At 32.2% G+C, this 18,842-nt stretch overlaps 3 protein-coding genes across 3 annotated transcripts; all 3 read left to right on the top strand.

Moving 5' to 3' along the window:
- Window positions 1–1,236: 1,236 nt before the first annotated feature.
- Window positions 1,237–11,798, top strand: LOC126671333 (uncharacterized). The gene is made up of 36 exons (XM_056104927.1): window positions 1,237–1,596; window positions 1,764–1,826; window positions 2,219–2,308; window positions 2,396–2,455; window positions 2,551–2,616; window positions 2,738–2,803; window positions 3,061–3,136; window positions 3,231–3,295; window positions 3,490–3,582; window positions 3,672–3,752; window positions 3,840–3,924; window positions 4,032–4,075; window positions 4,248–4,310; window positions 4,392–4,451; window positions 4,802–4,855; window positions 4,951–5,010; window positions 5,183–5,297; window positions 5,453–5,581; window positions 6,935–7,092; window positions 7,233–7,295; window positions 7,760–7,849; window positions 7,963–8,022; window positions 8,397–8,462; window positions 8,565–8,630; window positions 8,716–8,791; window positions 8,870–8,934; window positions 9,114–9,206; window positions 9,320–9,400; window positions 9,490–9,574; window positions 9,814–9,857; window positions 9,932–9,994; window positions 10,077–10,136; window positions 10,226–10,279; window positions 10,409–10,468; window positions 11,247–11,361; window positions 11,451–11,798. The coding sequence occupies exons 1-36, from the start codon at window positions 1,438–1,440 to the stop codon at window positions 11,594–11,596; spliced, it is 2,874 nt and encodes a 957-aa protein (XP_055960902.1). The 5' UTR covers window positions 1,237–1,437; the 3' UTR covers window positions 11,597–11,798.
- A 742-nt stretch (window positions 11,799–12,540) lies between these two features.
- LOC126673558 (sugar transporter ERD6-like 5) lies at window positions 12,541–16,894 on the top strand. The gene is made up of 18 exons (XM_050367750.2): window positions 12,541–12,814; window positions 12,982–13,044; window positions 13,287–13,376; window positions 13,477–13,536; window positions 13,664–13,729; window positions 13,815–13,880; window positions 13,957–14,032; window positions 14,116–14,180; window positions 14,749–14,841; window positions 14,956–15,036; window positions 15,142–15,226; window positions 15,307–15,350; window positions 15,432–15,494; window positions 15,577–15,636; window positions 15,725–15,778; window positions 16,186–16,245; window positions 16,338–16,452; window positions 16,603–16,894. Exons 1-18 carry the CDS (start codon window positions 12,644–12,646, stop codon window positions 16,722–16,724), a joined length of 1,434 nt encoding a protein of 477 aa, XP_050223707.1. The 5' UTR covers window positions 12,541–12,643; the 3' UTR covers window positions 16,725–16,894.
- Window positions 16,895–17,646: 752 nt separating this feature from the next.
- LOC126674389 (protein DMP10) lies at window positions 17,647–18,545 on the top strand. Its single transcript, XM_050368836.2, has one exon. The coding sequence runs from the start codon at window positions 17,679–17,681 to the stop codon at window positions 18,366–18,368; it is 690 nt and encodes a 229-aa protein (XP_050224793.1). The 5' UTR covers window positions 17,647–17,678; the 3' UTR covers window positions 18,369–18,545.
- Window positions 18,546–18,842: the final 297 nt, after the last annotated feature.

Genomic DNA, 18,842 nt, shown 5'->3' with positions numbered 1-18,842 from the left:
TTAATTTCAATGTACCTTTATGTGACTTAATTTCAATGTAGGTACATTATTTTACGTGCATTAGAAGTTAAATCGGCCATGCACGGATGATAAAGGAATTTTCGTGCACGGATGAAGTTGTTTACAATTTCTTCTTACAACTTATAACATATACTAGTGGATAATTAAACTTCAAATATAGTAATATCATTGATTTTTTCTTTTATTTGACTTTCTCTAAATAGTAAGTGAATTTAATACTAGTAGGATTGAATAATTTACAATAAAGAAATTAAAAGATGATGCAATTATTGTTAACACGCGTACCAATTAAATGACATCCAACAAAACTTGTAGGAACCAATGTCATCATGCACGAAGCCACGTGTAGCAAGACGTGGTATTGTCCGACTTTAATATATTTTTGCTTTTTTAATGTATTTATTTTTTTAATATTACACACTTTAATGATCAATGTAACTTTGAGTTGATGGTGTCATAATTTTTTTATTTTTTAAATTTATCCAATTTTTTTAAAATTATTAATGACAAATTCGTTAAAACTTTATTCAGAACTAGCCTATAAATTTTACTTCTAAGTTCCAAATATTTTAGCTTAGTACCTTACTTGCCTTGTACAAGAAGAGACTTATGAGCAATAATGCAACCAATTAGATAAGTTGTAAATTAGTTAGTACTACAAAATACTAAATAAATACAATTAAGATCAACTATTGATTGATAGACAATATTTTGTTTATTTTGTTAAGTAAAAGTTTTATAGTCGACAAAACTTTTCGCTATTATTCTATAGTAATAAAATAAAAATATATCTATTCCGATTACACTTTACTCAGGTGAAAAACAGCAAAAAAAACTCATCTAAACAAATAGCTCGAAGAGCTAAAAGAAACATTAAACTGACAAATGTACAAATAATTTTCATAAATTTAATTTTATCGGTTTTAAAAAAAAATGAAAGACTTTTCTATATGCCGGATTTTTTTTCCATAACTGTTACTGTGGTCCTGTTTTCTTCAATATTTATTTTTATTAATTATATAAAAAAAATTAGAAAATGGTCAAAACAAAAGATTTGTCATAAGAAGAAGCAACACAAAAAAAGTCACCCTTTAACTTTTTTAATTCAAAATGGATATCTAACCTACTCTTACCAATAATTAATTCACATAATCCCATTTCATGTCTTCTTTATAAATAACCAAAACTGCATATATAAACCATTCATAAAACAGCTTCACTTATACACATATATATGAAGTTCTTATAAACATTAACCAACCAAACCAACCTTTTTTTCTCTATATTTTCTGCAGTTTCTTTAGATTCTCTGGAAAATAAATTTGACCGTAGGGGGATTTGTAGCAGTTTACTGTCGGATACTTAGACAATTAATTTTCATCAACTGTTTGGTTTCCGAGAAAATAGTATAAAATTATGGAAGAAAGGTCGATTAATGTGCCTTTGATTGCTGATGCAAAGCCACTGATGAGTTTTAGTGGAGATGATCATGAAGAGACCAACAGTAACACTTCATATGTTCTTGTCTTTTCCACTTTTGTTGCTGTCTGTGGATCTTGCTGTTATGGATTTGCTGTAAGTTTTTTTATTTGGTAAATGGCAGTTGGTAACGGACAAAACCTATACAAAAATATAATTTTAATTTTTTCGAAAACTCTATAACTCTATATTTATAATTCATTTGTATAAAAAATTTAATTTTTATTTTAGCCGTGCTGAGAATTGAGTATTTGAATGTGCAGGAGGGTTATTCTTCTCCGGTTGAATCTGCAATCATCAAAGACTTAGACCTCTCCGTTGCAGCTGTAAGTGCTACTATATTTTAAGATATAATAGTATTGCGTTGATTTAATCATATTTTTTCAATCATGATCTTTGACTTTTTTGTAATTTTATTTATGACCTTTCAACATTTTATAAATTTATACCCGGCTTTTCATTTTTATACAATTTTATACATCATGGTCATCCAAAACTGATGAATCTAACCGGAGAAAACTGTGTGTTTATAGTACGTAATGATTAGTCAGTCACGTTATATTCAAACGACCCGATTGTATGAAATTGTAAAAACTGAAAAGTCTGACATTGCAAAAATAAAAAAATACTTAAATCATAAATTTTGCTAAAGATCGTGCATTTTTTATTAATTAATCCTTAATTATTTCAACCTAAAAATGAATTATTTTATTTACAGTACTCAACTTTTGGATCGATAATGACAATTGGAGGATTGATTGGTGCAATTTTAAGTGGGAAAATTACTGATTACATTGGTCCCAGAAGAGTAAATTTTTCTACTCACTCTGTAATAATTTAAAATTCACTGTCTTCTCAGTTATTTTTTTTAACTTTTGAGTTAATTTTGATGCAGACAATGTGGTTATCAGAAATTTTCTGCACTCCAGGGTGGTTTGCAATAGCTTTTGCTAAAGTAAAATTTTATTTAATTTTTTCTTTAATCAAGCTAATCATAATTAATGAATTAATAAACCAAATGAAATTTATTTATTCTTAATTTTGTTCAAGGATGACTGGTGGCTGGATATTGGAAGACTCTCAATTGGATTTGGAATAGGGCTTATTACTTATGTGGTAAGTAATTTTTGATTGACCGAACTATAACCGTCCTGAAGTAGGCGAATTTTTTTGTCGGAGTTACTGTTCCGGTGGACCGAGTTTTAATTTGTTTGGAACACTTTTTTTTGTCATTCAGGTACCTGTTTATGTAGCAGAAATAACTCCTAAAAATCTCAGAGGAAGATTTACATCAGCTAGTCAGGTGTGAAAGTTGAAACTATGCTATTATTAGCTCTTTTAAAAAAAATCAAATTTAATTTTTAAGTTTAATTAATATATATTATCGCTAATTAATGCCGTTGTATTGAAGAAACTCCAGATATCTAATTAATTAATTGCAGTATTATTTTTCTTCATTATACTCACTTTTTGATGTTCAAAAAAAATATTTTAGCATTATGTTATTGGTCATACTAATGAAGTTAAAGATTTTCTATTAATTGTTATAATTGTGTACAGATGATGACTGCTGTTGGATTTGGACTGGTTTATTTAATTGGAAATATAATTTCCTGGCGCATGCTATCTTTAATTGGTGACTTTTAAATATTAAACTTTTTCTGAATTTACTAATTAAAAGTATATATAATAATCATTATTAATTTGTTGGTAATTTTTTACTTTTTCAGGTGCAATTCCTAGCATAATACAAATTATAGGTTTATTTTTCATTCCAGAGTCTCCTAGATGGCTGGTAAATCAACTAACATTTCTGCTAATTTCTTTTCTAATTCCTAATTTTGTTTTCAAATTCAATATAAAAAAAAACCTGAAATTTTTAAAATGTGACTCTAATATTTCTATCATGAGACTATGTGGAGGGCAGTTACATAATTATATGAGAGTTTTGTAACAAAAATTGAACTAATTAATTAATTTTCCGCATAGGCGAAACACGGCAAAGACGAAGAATTTGAGGTTGCTTTGCAGAGATTAAGGGGAAAAAATGCAGATATCTCTCAAGAAGCAATTGAAATTAGAGTAAAAATTTATATTTCTAAACTTCTATTGAAAAAAATTAGTGCTATAATAAGATGATAAATATTCTAATATATTCATTCTTTTTATAGGAAACTATACAAAAATTTCAGTTCAATTCAAATGGTACAATTTATGACTTATTCCAAAGGAGATATGCTTATCCAATACTTGTAAGTCTTAAATTAATTAATTAAATACATTTTTTCATTTTTGATTAAATCAATCTTAATTAACCAAAACTTAATGGGATTAATTAGGTCGGAGTAGGGCTAATGCTTCTTCAACAACTTGGAGGAAGCAGTGGAATTGGATTTTATGCTAGCACAATATTTGCTGAAGCTGGTACGACATGCCACAACTAATCATAAAATTTATATTAATTCCAGATAATTAAATGTGATTTAGATTCAATAAGATTTGAGGATTTTTGTTCGATTTGTTATGTGTAGACTTTTCTACCATGATTGGAACTACTACATCTGCTGTTCTAATGGTAACCATAAATTTGAATTTTTTTTATTAACCATAAATGTAGGTTTTTTTATCATCAACCATAAATTTGATTTTTTTTATCATTAACCATAAATTTGTTTTAATTAAGTGAATAAGCAGTGCATATGGTTTAATTTTCCCTTTTTTGATTAATTTATTTTATAAATTTTCAGTTTCCAGTAGCTTTTGTGGGAATGTTTTTGATGGATACATTTGGAAGACGGACACTCCTTATGGTTAGAGTTTATTTATTTAATTTAAGCGAGGAATTAATTTGATGAAAATGAAATTTAAATAATAACCTTGTGAATGTGCAGGTTTCTTCAGCTGGATCATTCGTATTTTTGTTCCTCATGGGATTATCATTCTACTTGAAGGTTTAACATATCATATCATGGACATCATTTCCAGTTCTACATATGGTTTTAATTTATTTTGTCTAATCCGATATTCGATCGCTAAATTCGAGTTAGATAGGATCATGGATGGAGGGAAAGGGTGCATGAGTGGTCGCTCGTTTCCCTCCATCATTCAAATATTTTTTTTAAATAGTTTAGTGTTTGAGCCGCCTCTTACAAGGGCCGGCGATCCTCTAACTACCGTTTGATCCAAATCAATTCATTTTCAAAAATAAGTCGAACGACATAAGAAAAGTAAAACAACTATTTTTCATTTTCTTTCCTCAATTCCCTCTATCTCAATATTTTCATTGTTTGTTGATGGGCAGGAGCTAGGCTATTTGAAGACATTAACTCCAATTATGGCATTTATTGGCCTTGAGGTAATAATAAATTAATAATCCAATCTAAGATAAAAAAAAATACTACTAGTAATTAATATCATGGATTTCCTATTAACTATGTGTGTTTGTTGCAGGGGTATGGTACAGCTTATGGAATAGGAATGTCAGGAATACCCTGGGTTATAATGTCCGAGGTATTATTTAATTTTAGTTTGGTCTTAATAAAACAAACAAGTGTCGTTTAAATCAATGCTTTTAAAATCGGATTTGAGATAAAACCGGCTTCACATAGTTTTACCGATTTAGCTCGAATTTTTATAATTTCGAAACATTCGCTTTAAGTTAAGAGTGAATTATGTATTTCAGATATTTCCGGTTAGCGTGAAGGCCTCGGCTGGAAGCATAGTGACTGCAACCAATTGGTCCTGCTCTTGGCTCATCACTTATACTTTCAATTTTATGCTGGTCTGGAGCCCTGCAGGTCTCTTTTTCTCTCCTCTTTATCGTATAATATGTTACGCGCACATAAATATAGTCAAACTTTAATTTCGACAATTTGTCGTATAATTTAAAAATTAGCGGTAATGTTAGATAATTTCACTAATTGCTGAATTAATGAAGATCTTGGGTGTGCAGGGACGTTTTTCATATTTGCTGCTGTTTGGGGTTTAACCATTGCATTCATTTATATGTTGGTGCCGGAGACAAAGGGACGAACTTTGGAAGAAATTCAATCAGAAATTGCTTATTTTCCACAGCAAAAATGCTAATTTTGTTTCTGATGCCATACTAAATGATTATTTTGTAATTAAAAAAAACTCAATGTTTTCCATTCTTTCTTGTGTTTATTGTAATCTGTAAATAGTTATGTTTTGTGTACCATATTCTTGATTTTGCAAGTAAAATCAATAAAAAATGATCCCAACAAATTCAGGGATTGTTTAATTACATAAACAGAACATATGTTTTCCAATTCTAGTTCTTTTTCCAGAGATTTTTTCTTTTAAAAAAGTGAGATTCTTTTATTCATGGAAGGTTTAATGGACCGTGCGAAATGCATAATTGAGAACAACGCTTACATTCATCAATAAATTATTATCTAAATAGATAAATACACTCATATAAAAGCTCGAATGAATACCTTTTGAATCTATCAAATCAGATCAAATTCAACAATACTAAATGAAATTAGACAACAAAACAACATTACATGGAAAGAACAAGTGTTTATCCAAGCAACATTTATATCACGTTTATGTTTACAATAAATCAATAAACATTTGCGATCTTAGATTATTCAATTTTATTTTATCATTAAAAATTCAAATATTATACTCCCTCCATCCCAAAATAATAGTACACTTTCCTTATTTTTTTATCCCAAAACAATAGTCCACTTTTCTTGTAAATTTCAATTTAGAGTGTTTATTTTCCATATTGCTCTTATTTAAAGTGTATCATTTATTGCTATTAGCTATAGTCATAACATTTAATAAGGGTATAATAGAAAAAATGAAGATAATTTTGTGAAAAGTTAGAGCATTAATTGTATTTCTTAAATTGTGTGAAAAAAGGAAAGTGTACTATTGTTTTGGGACGAAGAGAGTTAGGTTTTATTAATTTATTACACGAGTAAAGTCAACTTCTCTAACCAATCTTTTTGTTCAGCATTCGGACACACATTTTAAGTGATTATAAAATAATGATCATTAATAGACCCATCACCTTAGAAAATATAATATACTACTCCCTCCTTTTCAAATTGATAGGCAGTTTAGAACAAATACGGGTATTAAGAAATTTATGATTTCTAGATAAAATGAGTTAATATATGAAAAAATACCATACTTGCCCTCATTTAATATAGTGATAATTTTTGTCTTTTTGTGATTTTTGTTGTGTTTCCAAAATATTTCTTATAATTAATGAGGGTATACTTGACAATTACTTACTTAAGTAAATATTTAGTGCCTATAATTTGGAAAAAAAAATTTAAGATAGTGCTTATTAATTTTGGACGGAGGGAGTATTATTCTAGCACATGGCGGCTTTTATTTTGTACTACTTGGCAAATAAATAAACTGCATTATCATCTATATATCTTTAAGCAATGATTGTTTCAGATTGCTAAACCAACCATGGAACACCAGACAGAGCATCTACTTCCAAGCTCTTCTCTTCTTGATGAAGTGCCGGAGAAGCCTTCTCCGGTCACTCCTGCTGTCGTTTTCAGTACTGTGGTTGCCATCTGTGGCTCCTTTGGTAGTGGCTGTGCTGTAAGATATCATATACTTATAGAATTCTATTCATATGTATTTCTACGACTTTTTAATCTCTCTTGATATTTAAAGTGAGTTTGTTTGGTTGGAGGAACATGAAAATTTGACAACTTTTTTTGGGATTAAATGACTTGCAGACAGGGTTTTCATCACCAGCTCAATCTGGAATAATGGAAGATCTGGGCATGTCTGTAGCAGATGTCAGTACTAATTCTTTGTTTCCCTTTTGTTTTTCGATACTAATTGTTTAGGTAGCACGGACACGGACACGGAGACACTTGACACACACGAACACAGCAAAACAGTGTTATTTTAAGGTTTCTATGTAAAAAAATGAAGTCTTGTGTCCGAAACATAAAGTGTTTGACACGTTTCCAGAACAGGACCCCTTGATTGAATGAAGTATCGTGCTAAAAAAACAGAATCTTGGATTTATTGTTTTAATATAGCAAGATGAAAAATTGAATGCAAACTGTTTGTTAAAAGGTCCAACTTACCAGAATAGGCTACTATGGACAAATAAAGGAACCTAACTTCTGAACTGGTCCTTTACTTTAACTATATTGCCTGTACTTGAAGATTTTTGTGTGAGTGAAGTTTATTTTTCTTGTTTGGCTATTATTTAATCTCTTTTCATCTATATAATTAATGAATCATTCTGCAGTACTCCGTTTTTGGCTCTATTATGACAATTGGAGGAATAATTGGAGCACTAGTAAATGGAACCATGGCGGATCTCATTGGTCGAAGATATGTTAGTTATTCTATCATCTACCTTTAAATATATTTCGTGATATAATGTCAAAGTTTTAACTGCACGACCAAGTTTTGGGTAATATTAACTCATTTGATAATCTTGTAATGCAGACAATGTGGGTGATTGAATTCTTTTTCATCACTGGGTGGCTTTCAGTAGCATTTGCTCAGGTTTTTCTTTCATTCTATTGCTTTCCTCTTCATCAATTCAAGATGAAATTTTTGCTTCAAATTTCGTTTCCTACTTTTCTTGCATAGCATTGGGTTAAAAAGAGTGAAGCTATGGAATTATGTTATCTGCTAGTAGGACTGTGCAAACATCGAACCAAATTGAATAATCAAACTGAATAACTGGTAATTCAGTTCGGTTTAGTTTGAGTATAAATTGAACAGAAAAACCAAACCAAACTATCTGGTTCGGTTGATTTTGATTTTCTTTGTATATTCGGTTTGGTTTAATTGAATTTTTTTTTTTGATAAAAACGGTCCAAATGAAATGCACAACCCAATTTGCTAGAGTTAATACTCATTGTGCTTGTTTAAAGGTTGCTTGGTTGCTGGATCTAGGAAGACTTCTGATGGGAATAGGAATGGGTATTACTCTTTATCTGGTAATTATACTATCTTCTTTGCATTTAACCCACATGCTTTCTTGTGTAATTCTTGTAGCCTTTACTTGTTTATAATACACTTGCATTCTTCTTAATTAAAAGGTGCCTGTATACATAGCAGAAATAACACCTAAAAGTGTTCGTGGAGCTTTTACGGCTGCTAATCAGGTAAAACCACACCACCTTGGTTTTATACCGAACATTGGAGTTTTATCAACTCACTCATTTTGCACCTTTTGTGTCAAGTGAGCAGCTCATGACATGTCTTGGATTTTCATTAATGTTTTTCATTGGGACTGTCATTTCTTGGCGCACCTTAGCTCTAATTGGTACTATCTTCTCCCCTTTAATGTGTTTGATTCTCATATGAAATTATGAAAATTAATTACCTTTTGGTTTCATTTAAGGGGCTGTTCCATTTGCATTGCAAGCTGTAGGCATTTTCTTCATTCCAGAGTCCCCGAGATGGCTGGTGCGTCTTTTTCTTCATTTGTTGTACTAAGTGCAAGGATAGTAGGAGAGTTGTTTTTTCTTCAGTGCTGTCTTTAACGGTTTACTTTGTTCTATATTATATATTAAATTAGTGTTGAAGACCCATCCGCACTCCTATTACTGCTCTATTTGCTTTGCTGAAGAGTACAAATTTTACAGGCCAAGGTCGGTAAAGAAAAGGAGTTTGAAGTAGCTCTGCAGTACCTGAGGGGGGAAAATGCTGACGTTTCCGAAGAAGCAGCAAACATCAGAGTAAAATTTAACTTCATGTAGAACTTCGACTGTGAAGATTCATTCCCCTATCTTTCGTTGTGTTCTCAATTGAAAGCATTCAGAAAATGACATGAGCTTTCACTATTGGATAGGACTATACTCAGACCTTCCAAGGGCATCCACACACCAGAATTTTAGATTTATTCCAGCCAAGATATGCTCATACTCTTACTGTAAGTGTTACCACAAAAAATGCCATGCTTAACTTAAATTTGCTATTGGGATTTATTTTACAGCTCTAAACATTCTATACTTGCTTCAGGTTGGTATAGGGGTACTGCTTTGCCAACAATTTGGAGGGGTGAATGCAATTGCATATTATGCCAGCTCCATTTTTGAAAAAGCCGGTAAACTAATTGCTTTAGTTTTGCACTATGTGTCGGCGTTTAGTTTCCATTTCCGAAAATGCTTCTGAAACTCCAAAACTTTATATAACAGATCCTTATAGAAGATGTTGTTTTGCCTTTTTTTCATTTGAGCGTTTACTATTTCAACGTTTCCTTTCAGTGCAACTTAGCTTTTTTTTGCATCATGTAGTAATTGTGAAATTGAAGAAATGATGATACAGATTTCTTGTTTGTGACAGAGTTTTCCGCTAATGTCGGGCAAATATCAATAGCTATCATCCAGGTAATACAAAATGGTAATCTTTTCCGGCAACGGAATTCTGATTTCTCATTGATTTAGACTTCTTTTTTGTCCAGATTCCAGCCACTGTTGTATCTGTAGTCTTAGTAGACAGATCTGGAAGACGTCCACTTCTCATGGTTAGACTATGACAAACTTTACTTCAAGCTTGTGACACAATAACTCAATCCATATTTACTCGATCTTCTAACATGTTTGCAGGTATCTGCCTTTGGCATGTGCTTAGGCTGTTTTCTTGTAGGAGCGGCATTCTGGTTGCAGGTTTATCAGCAAATTCGACGGCGTTTAACATTTTTGTTCAAATTCTAATTCTTAAAGGTTGCTAATCTCTTCAAGTATACTTTGAGCAGGATCTCCACATGGCGAAGGAGATCACTCCCATTCTGGTGTACGTCGGAATAATGGTAACTAAATGCAACTGATAGTAAACTACTATTACATGTTTGCTGGAACATTGATCAGTTACTTGATGCTGAGTATTTTTTAACAGTATTATGCATTGTTAGACATTTCTGACTGTACTTCATTATCAGGGGTACACCATAGCTATATCAGTCGGCATGACAGGGTTACCATGGGTTATTTTTTCCGAGGTATGTCATCTCTACTCATATCCACTTATTAGATGAGATGGGTTAGCTCAAGTGGTAAGAGCGCCCCATCTAAAACAAAATAGGTCTTGTATTTGAGTCACAAAGGGGGTATGAGTGGAATCCTTTTATCTTCTTCTTTTAAGAAAAAAGAAGGAAACAAAAACTCATATCAACTTATACTCGATATCAAAATGCACTATAAACTTGGCCGTGATTGACAACTAATATCATAGTTAACTATTTTATCATTTTGCCCCTTGAAGTTGTCAATTTTTATCAGGTAGGCCAAATGTAATTTTGAAAATAACTATTGATTAAAATTTTAAAATAACGATCATAATTTAGAGTAATCGAGAAAAGATTTAGGGGACTAATTGACAAAAAAAATTATTTTTTGCATAATTGTCCGTTGCAAGTAAATTCAGAGAGTAAATTGATGTTTAAGTCTATCAACTTATGAATCTTGCATCACTAATAAATAAATTATTAGATTAGTGATGAATTCTGGTGACGAATATGTATCCGTCGCTAATTTATAGAATTAGGGACAGACTAGAGATGGATTGATGTAAAATTTCTTTTGTAACTAGTGATGACTTTGGGACATACCAGCATCATATGCTATTTTGACACCAAATCCGTTGCAGTTTTCCCGTCAAAAAGTATGAAAAATTAGTGATGGCTTTATGACGGATACTTTTCTGTCACGAAAACCGTTATTAGCTAAAAAAAATTAAAAACCTTCCATTTCTTATATAATTAACATTTTTCATCACAGATATTTCCTATAAACATCAAAGGCACAGCTGGGAGTTTGGCTACATTAATAAAGTGGACAGGCTCTTGGATTGTGACATTTACTTTCAACTTCATGATGGAATGGAGCTCGGCCGGTACCTGAAAAAACCTCATTTTTACTTCCTCTTCCTCTCCTTGTCTGAAGCTTATTAACATATTGTTGTGGTCAAATTATTATTTTCAGGAACATTTTTCATACTCTTTGGTCTTTGCGGATCTGCTCTTCTGTTCATCGCGAAGGTGGTTCCAGAGACTAAGGGAAGAATGTTAGAAGAATTACAAGCATCAATTACTCACTTTCCGCCACGGGAAAAGTCTGAAGTCATATAGAGAAACAAATGAAAATGAAAATGAAAACAAGAACAGCTTGATTTTTTTCCCTCATTGCTATTAAAAATGTTGTATTTGCAAGAACTAATAAAATGAATGAAATATTATACGCCAATTGCAATCAATATGATCGGTGAAGATTGAGAAATTCATCTTTTTTGTATGACATATATTTTGAAGATAGAGAAATGTATTTGCCTTATTGCAAGTTGTATTGTATTCATCAATCATTATTAATAATTTTTTTTCCTAAAGATTTATATTAGTTGGTATAATTATTCATGATAAAATGCATTCAGGATTGTTCCTCATCTTTGAAGATTGTACGTTTACACCATTCTTTAACTTTTTCCTACATCTAAATCCAAGAATCTTAAAGCAGCAATATGAGAAGATTAGGGGTTAAAAGTAAAATTTAGATAAAATACAAGAAGTAAAGATGTAGGAAGAAAACGAAGCAGACACATGCAAACTGTCCTGTAATAAAATAACACCTGTCGTCTGTCTTAACTATTTTTTCTTTTCGGTAACGTCCATATTCTTTGCCTTAATTTATCAAATTAATGAACCAAAACCAACCAAAGTATCTCGGCTTAATGTTTTAAAAAATCCTAATCTTTCATCCACTTTTCAGTCCTACCCTGACGTCGCAAATCTGTCAATTTTATCATATTTTGCATTTTTTTCATTTCAATTGTATTCTAAAATATAAAATTAATTTTTTTTTATTTGACAAAAATTCTTTAAATTCACCATTTTTACATTAAATTAATTTTTTATATTAAATTGAATATTTAAAAAAAAAATTAGTGAACTTTTGTCCAATAAATAAAGATTAATTTTATGCTTCAGAGAACAATTAAAATAAAAAAATATAAATTAGGGTACAATTGAAATTTTTCAATGTCAGGATTGAAAAGGGATGAAAGGTCGGGGTTTGTTAAGGCATTAAGTATCTCTAAATCTAATTTGCCACTGACCAGTTTTTCTCAAATTTGCATACTGCAGCTTCTGGGTATTGATCATTCACTCAAGAAAATCAAGAAAATGGACAGGGAAAGCTCAGGAGAAGCCGAAATAGCAAGTCCCTTTCTTGTAAAAGAAAGAACTCAGTTACACGGTGGAGATAGTGGCGGCGGCGGCGGCGGTAGTGCAACAATGATGGTGGTGATCAGCACTCTGGTTGCTGTTTCTGGTTCATATGTTTTTGGCTCAGCTGTAAGTTCTACCTTAGCTAAGCTTTTAACTTTAGTTTTGTGGGATTTTATTAAGAATTTTATTTTTAAGTTCACTTTTTACTAAATTATTGGATCAAGTTAGCAACTTTAGTTGAAGTGTGCAAAGTAATAGAAAGCTGAACTAATTCTCATGTTTACTATGTACAGATAGGATATTCATCACCCACTCAATCCGGAATTATGCAGGACCTCGACCTCTCTGTTGCAGAGGTGAGAATTGAAAGAAATTATAAGTTATATATGGCTGAAATCATAGTTGCATTGCATGTATTGACTTGTTGGTTATCAGGATTCAGGCCAGATTAGTAAACATTGTGCAGTTGGAATTACTGAAATTGATACATTTCAAGTAGAACAACTGAAATATGCCCCGAAATAGTGTTGTGTTTCATGTCTAGGTAGACTACAAGGGAAAACTATGATGTCCTTTTCCAATTTGGTTTCCTGTGCAGTACTCTGTTTTCGGTTCTATATTAACTATTGGGGCGATGATAGGCGCAATAATGAGTGGGAGGATAGCTGATTCCATTGGTAGACGAGGTGTAAGTTACTTTGGGTTATTTATCATCACCAATAACTATAGATACTATGTTGTTCCTCATCAAAGTTTTTAACTTTGTTAATTTTCTCCATTTTAACCAGACAATGGGGTTTTCAGAAATTTTCTGCATCATAGGATGGCTTGCAATAGCATTCTCAAAGGTTGTCTTTTCTTGTCTCTTCTTTATCCCACAATTTCACTATTTTACTCGTGTTCCGCTTGGTTGCGGAAATGAAATTGATTGTTTTCGGGTCAATTATACCATTAACATTTTGCATATGTTGGAAGGTTTCTTGGTGGCTTGATGTTGGAAGGCTACTGGTAGGATATGGAATGGGGATTCTTTCTTATGTGGTAACTATTTTGCAAGTTCAGCAATTCATTTGATCACTCTATTTATCTATCAACACTAATCCAATTGCATCCCGTTTATGGACAGGTACCTGTATACATAGCTGAAATTACGCCCAAGGATCTTCGAGGAGGATTTACAACAGTCCATCAGGTAAGTATATAGCAACACTGTATTACTAGGTAGCCAGATGTTTTGAAAATGTACATTATCACTACTGATCCTGCAGTTGATGATATGCTGTGGTGTTTCAGTGTCATATCTTATTGGATCTTTTATTTCCTGGAGGATATTGGCTCTGATCGGTAATAGTAGCCTCTCTTATGGTGTTTAAAATTAATGCGAACCTGGTTTCATATTAATAGGTGTTTCTGTGGTTTACTTTCAGGAATTGTTCCATGTCTTGTTCAGCTTGTTGGTATATTCTTCATCCCGGAATCACCGAGATGGTTGGTGAGCATTATGATTTTGTAATAATTGCTAATCGACTATGTCTAAATTAGAGTGTTGTCATAGAAAAGTTCAAGAATTATTGAAATGCATTTTTCTTCTCCAACGAACCTTTACAATTGTGTTACAGCTTACAGTTGTAACAATTGCTATTCGACCATGTCTAAATTGGATTTTTGTTATAGAAAAAGTGAAAGAACAACTGAAATATATTTTTCGTCTCCCACTTAACCTCTACAAATGTGTTACAACTTACAACATAAAATATGTAATCAATTTTTTCTGGAATACTATGTGAGCATGTGTGATTGTGAAACATAAATAAATGGCTATTATTTAGCATGTGAATGTTCTCTAGCAAGGTTAGGGATGACAATGGTGTTTATTAATTAAAGACAATAAAAGCCATAGTTGGAGTCCCACCTAACATCTTAGGTTTGTAGTTGACTGTAATTTGACATGATATTAGAGTCTCTGTGATCGCAGGGCGTGTTAACGATAATAAAATCATAGTTGAAGTCATGTTTAAGTTTTTGGGTTGACAATGTTAATCGGTGAATGACTGTCGCAGGCAAAGAATGGGCTATGGAAAGATTCTGAAGCTGCTCTGCAGCGTCTTAGAGGCAAGAATGCTGATATTTCTGATGAAGCAGCTGAGATCAGAGTAGGTTTTCTAAGTTTATTTGTACGAAAGAGATGAAACATTGGCTCACTTTGGCTTTTTTATTCAGTTTATGCTTGCTTAGGATTAAGAGTGACAGGGATTTATTGTCCACAGGATTACACAGAAACCCTTCAACGACATTCTGAATCTAGCATATTTGAATTGTTTCAGAGGAAATATGCTTATTCATTGATTGTAAGCTTTCTAACATTATACTAAATGCAATCTAGTACTCTTTTGTCTCCTTTCATTTGTAAGGATCAAATGAAATGATATAATGATTAAGTGAATTATATCAAGGTTGGAGTTGGTCTGATGGTACTGCAACAATTTGGAGGGGTCAATGGCGTTGCATTTTATGCTAGCTCTATATTTCTATCAGCCGGTACATTTAAATATTTGGTATTTGATCAACTGAAAATAAAACAAAGAAAAGAAAATGACGAATCTCTTTCTATATGACAGGTTTTTCTGGTAGCGTCGGGACTATTGCGATGGTTGTTGTTCAGGTCAATTTTACTCGCTGTGTAATATTGGTGTTGTGTATGCTAAATGATTTTGCACGAGACATACTAACTAAGTTTGTCCAGGTCCCGATGCAAGTACTTGGAGTAGTCTTGATGGATATATCAGGGAGAAGACCACTTCTGATGGTGAGATTTACTAGCAGTTGTTCCAAATTTAAGATGAAGTTCAGAAACATCTATAACGAAGCCTGCAATTTATTTTTTTCAGATCTCTGCAGCCGGAACATGCCTGGGCTGCTTTCTTGTAGCAATGTCATTTTTGTTGCAGGTTCTCTAAAATAGTTTTTATTCATCTCATAAACCTCAGTTTTTTCTTCAGCATATTTTCGTTTAGAGTAGAAAGTTTTCCGTTTCAGGACCTTCATAAATGGATCCAATTCTCTCCGTTTCTAGCACTTGCTGGCGTACTGGTAAGCTAAATAAACTTCTAAATCAGTTTTCTGTCTCTTTATAACATGTCTGCACTTTTGCAAAGAAAATCAACTCTGCATAGATGAACTCTTATGGTTTGATTTTTATACGTTCGTTAACGTTGCTGGTGTTGATGTTAGCCAACAATCCCGATGCCAAAAACTTAGTTTGATACATTTCCTCCGATTTGTTGCCCCCAGTCTTCTTCTTCCAAACTTCAATAGTTTACATATATTTATATAAATTGGCTACAAAAAAACCATCAAATTGTGAGGGTCAATCCATCACAAAATTGTGGCAGCAATTTCATCAAAGATTCAAAAATTTGTCGTAACCCTCCACGATTCCGTCATGTTACTGTTTTTTTGTAGTTGTTCTAGGCTGATATGTTTGGTTGTGCAATCAGATATTTACAGGATCATTCTCACTCGGCATGGGAGGAATACCGTGGGTCATAATGTCCGAGGTAGGTTAACATTATATCCGACTCAAACTATTCATTCTTTTGTTTTCATGTCTGAAGCCTTCCGACAGAACAAAAAATGATTTAAATTTCAGGTATTTCCTATAAACATGAAGGGGTCAGCTGGAAGTCTCGTGACACTAGTTAGTTGGTTAGGTTCTTGGATTATCTCCTTTGCTTTTAACTTCCTAATGAATTGGAGTTCAGCAGGTAACTAATAAATTTGATCTACTTAAATATATACATACGCGCATGCGCACGCTCACACAATTTGTAGTGATTTTTTTGCCGGTGCTCTTGTATATCAAAAAAAAAAATAGTAGTGATTTGGTTTTGAAAACATGTGTGGTTTGTTTTCAGGAACGTTTTTGATATTCTCAAGCATCTGTGGCCTAACCGTTGTGTTTGTGGCAAAGCTGATACCGGAGACCAAGGGCCGAACATTGGAAGAAATACAAGAATCCATGAATCCATTTTCGTAAAAATAATAAATTTACTTGGTCTGCAGGCTTTTTGTTGATGTTTGAAACCTATCTGCAAATGTAGTTTTTGACATTTTGATACTATTGTTATTTCGGGTATCAACTTTAAGGCTCATTAAAAATGAGCTCTTAAAAGTTTATTTCAATGAGCTCTTAAAAGTTTATTTCAATGAGCTCTTAAAAGTTTATAGCTACATAAACAAAATTTGAACACGGTTACGTACTGAATAGCACATATTTAAAAAAAGCTACCAACAAATTGAAGAATAAATATAAATTAATTAAAGTTCTGTTGAATGTATTTTTTATAGAATTTTTGGTAAATTATACTTTTATTTTTCCATATGAAATATTCATTATTTAAAAAAAATCATGGCGGTTTGTAATAAGAGTAATACTGTCATGCAAGTTACCACTAATTCACATTTTTTCTCCAACTATTAATTAAATTAAAGATAGACATATGAATAAGCAATTAAACATTTAATGCGTTTCTTTTTAATAATTTATCACAAAAACCAATTACTCTGAAGTCTGATGATCTGATCTTTATCTATAGTATTTCTTTTCTTTTGGTACAAGGTACCATCCTATGTCCTGGGCTTTTTACTGTCTCAATTAATTCAGACCGAAGCAAATAAAACCATCAAAATAAAAAAAAATCTATAATAAAAGATTTAAAATTATTTTATATTTAAAATTCGAACTCGAAATACTGATTACAGAGAAATAATTTTTTAGCACTCCATTCCTATCATATTTTTTTATTTCTTGTAGTAAACAAAGTCGGCCAATTATAGAATACCCCGACGCTACTCATACCCATGCAATATCACTACCCATTATTTAATTTCTTGCCCAACTCTTTCTATGTACGGACCTTGCTTGCCTTGCAAGTTGCCTATATAAACTAAGAGCCATGAACCCTAATTTGACAATCAAGCATTATTCATTATGAATCCATCCATGGCTAACCAAAATCTCATGCCACCACAATCCACACCCTCACCACCACCACCATTGTCATTACCGCCGCCAGCACCACCGTCATCGGTAACAAGAAAAACCCTAGCAACTAGCGCAGCAAATCTAGCAAACCTTCTACCAACAGGAACAGTTCTCGTATTCGAAACCCTATCTTCTTCTTTTTCAAACAACGGCGATTGTGTTACAGCAAACAGATACCTAACCCTAACCTTAATAATAATATGTTCATTAGCTTGCTTTTTCTCCTCCTTCACCGACAGCTTCGTCGGCAACGACGACAAGCTTTACTACGGTATTGCCACCTTCAAAGGCTTGTATGTGTTTAACGATTGCGATTCTAGCGACGGATGCGGAGAAGAAGAATTGAAAGAAGATAAGATTAAGATGGAGAATTTCAGAATCAGTTTGATAGATTTTATTCATGCATTTTCGTCGCTAATTGTGTTCTTGGTTTTTGCTCTGAGTGGGTCTGATGTTCAAAATTGTTTCTTCACTAAAGCAGGACCTAATGAGAAACAATTGATCACTAATTTACCGTTAGGAGCGGGTTTATTTGGTAGCTTTTTGTTCATCATGTTTCCGACTAAACGTAGGGGAATCGGTTACGGAGATATCACACCAGCTCGTTATCGTAATCCGTCGAACTTAAAAGTTTAAGCTCAATGTTATTAATAGTACGAATTAGTGACGGTTCATGGTTATGCATGCATGGAAAATTCTATATACCAATGTGAGGACGAAGACTTAAATATATACTATATGTTATATATTTAATTGTAAATGGAAATATGTCTCGATCTATAGAAATCCAAATAGTCTGGACTTTGGAGAACATATGTCAATGTGCAAGTACAAAATTATTACTCTTACAAGGTGAATCGTTAATCTGTACTCTCATTCATAAAAATTAAGTAGTAGATCTGATCATATAAAAGTATAAAACTTTTAATTTAAAACTTTACAATTCCAAAAAAAAAATTTGCCATCTTAAGTTGGTCAAGTGACTTGGAAAATGTTACATACATATATATATTACTAAATGAAATTTTAATTATTGTTTCTTTAAGGTAAAATAAATTTATATTTATGAAGGCATCAAATCTATAAAAAAAATATTGATTAAGATAATTT

The sequence above is a fragment of the Mercurialis annua genome, linkage group LG3 (assembly GCF_937616625.2).
Source record: "Mercurialis annua linkage group LG3, ddMerAnnu1.2, whole genome shotgun sequence".
Lineage (NCBI taxonomy): Eukaryota > Viridiplantae > Streptophyta > Magnoliopsida > Malpighiales > Euphorbiaceae > Mercurialis > Mercurialis annua.
The sequence above is the reverse complement of the archived record's forward strand: the minus strand, read 5'-3'. Positions and strand labels throughout refer to the sequence as shown.

Bases quoted from the DNA above. Each gene is read 5' to 3' on its own strand.
- LOC126671333 (XM_056104927.1), top strand. From the start codon at position 1,438: ATGGAAGAAAGGTCGATTAATGTGCCTTTGATTGCTGATGCAAAGCCA. The intron at 2,617-2,737 runs GTAAGTAATTTT...TTTGTCATTCAG, and splicing joins TAGGGCTTATTACTTATGTG to GTACCTGTTTATGTAGCAGA. The intron at 8,935-9,113 runs GTGCGTCTTTTT...CAAATTTTACAG, and splicing joins CAGAGTCCCCGAGATGGCTG to GCCAAGGTCGGTAAAGAAAA.
- LOC126674389 (XM_050368836.2), top strand. From the start codon at position 17,679: ATGAATCCATCCATGGCTAACCAAAATCTCATGCCACCACAATCCACA.
- LOC126673558 (XM_050367750.2), top strand. From the start codon at position 12,644: ATGGACAGGGAAAGCTCAGGAGAAGCCGAAATAGCAAGTCCCTTTCTT. The intron at 14,842-14,955 runs GTAGGTTTTCTA...TATTGTCCACAG, and splicing joins ATGAAGCAGCTGAGATCAGA to GATTACACAGAAACCCTTCA. The intron at 15,037-15,141 runs GTAAGCTTTCTA...AATTATATCAAG, and splicing joins AATATGCTTATTCATTGATT to GTTGGAGTTGGTCTGATGGT.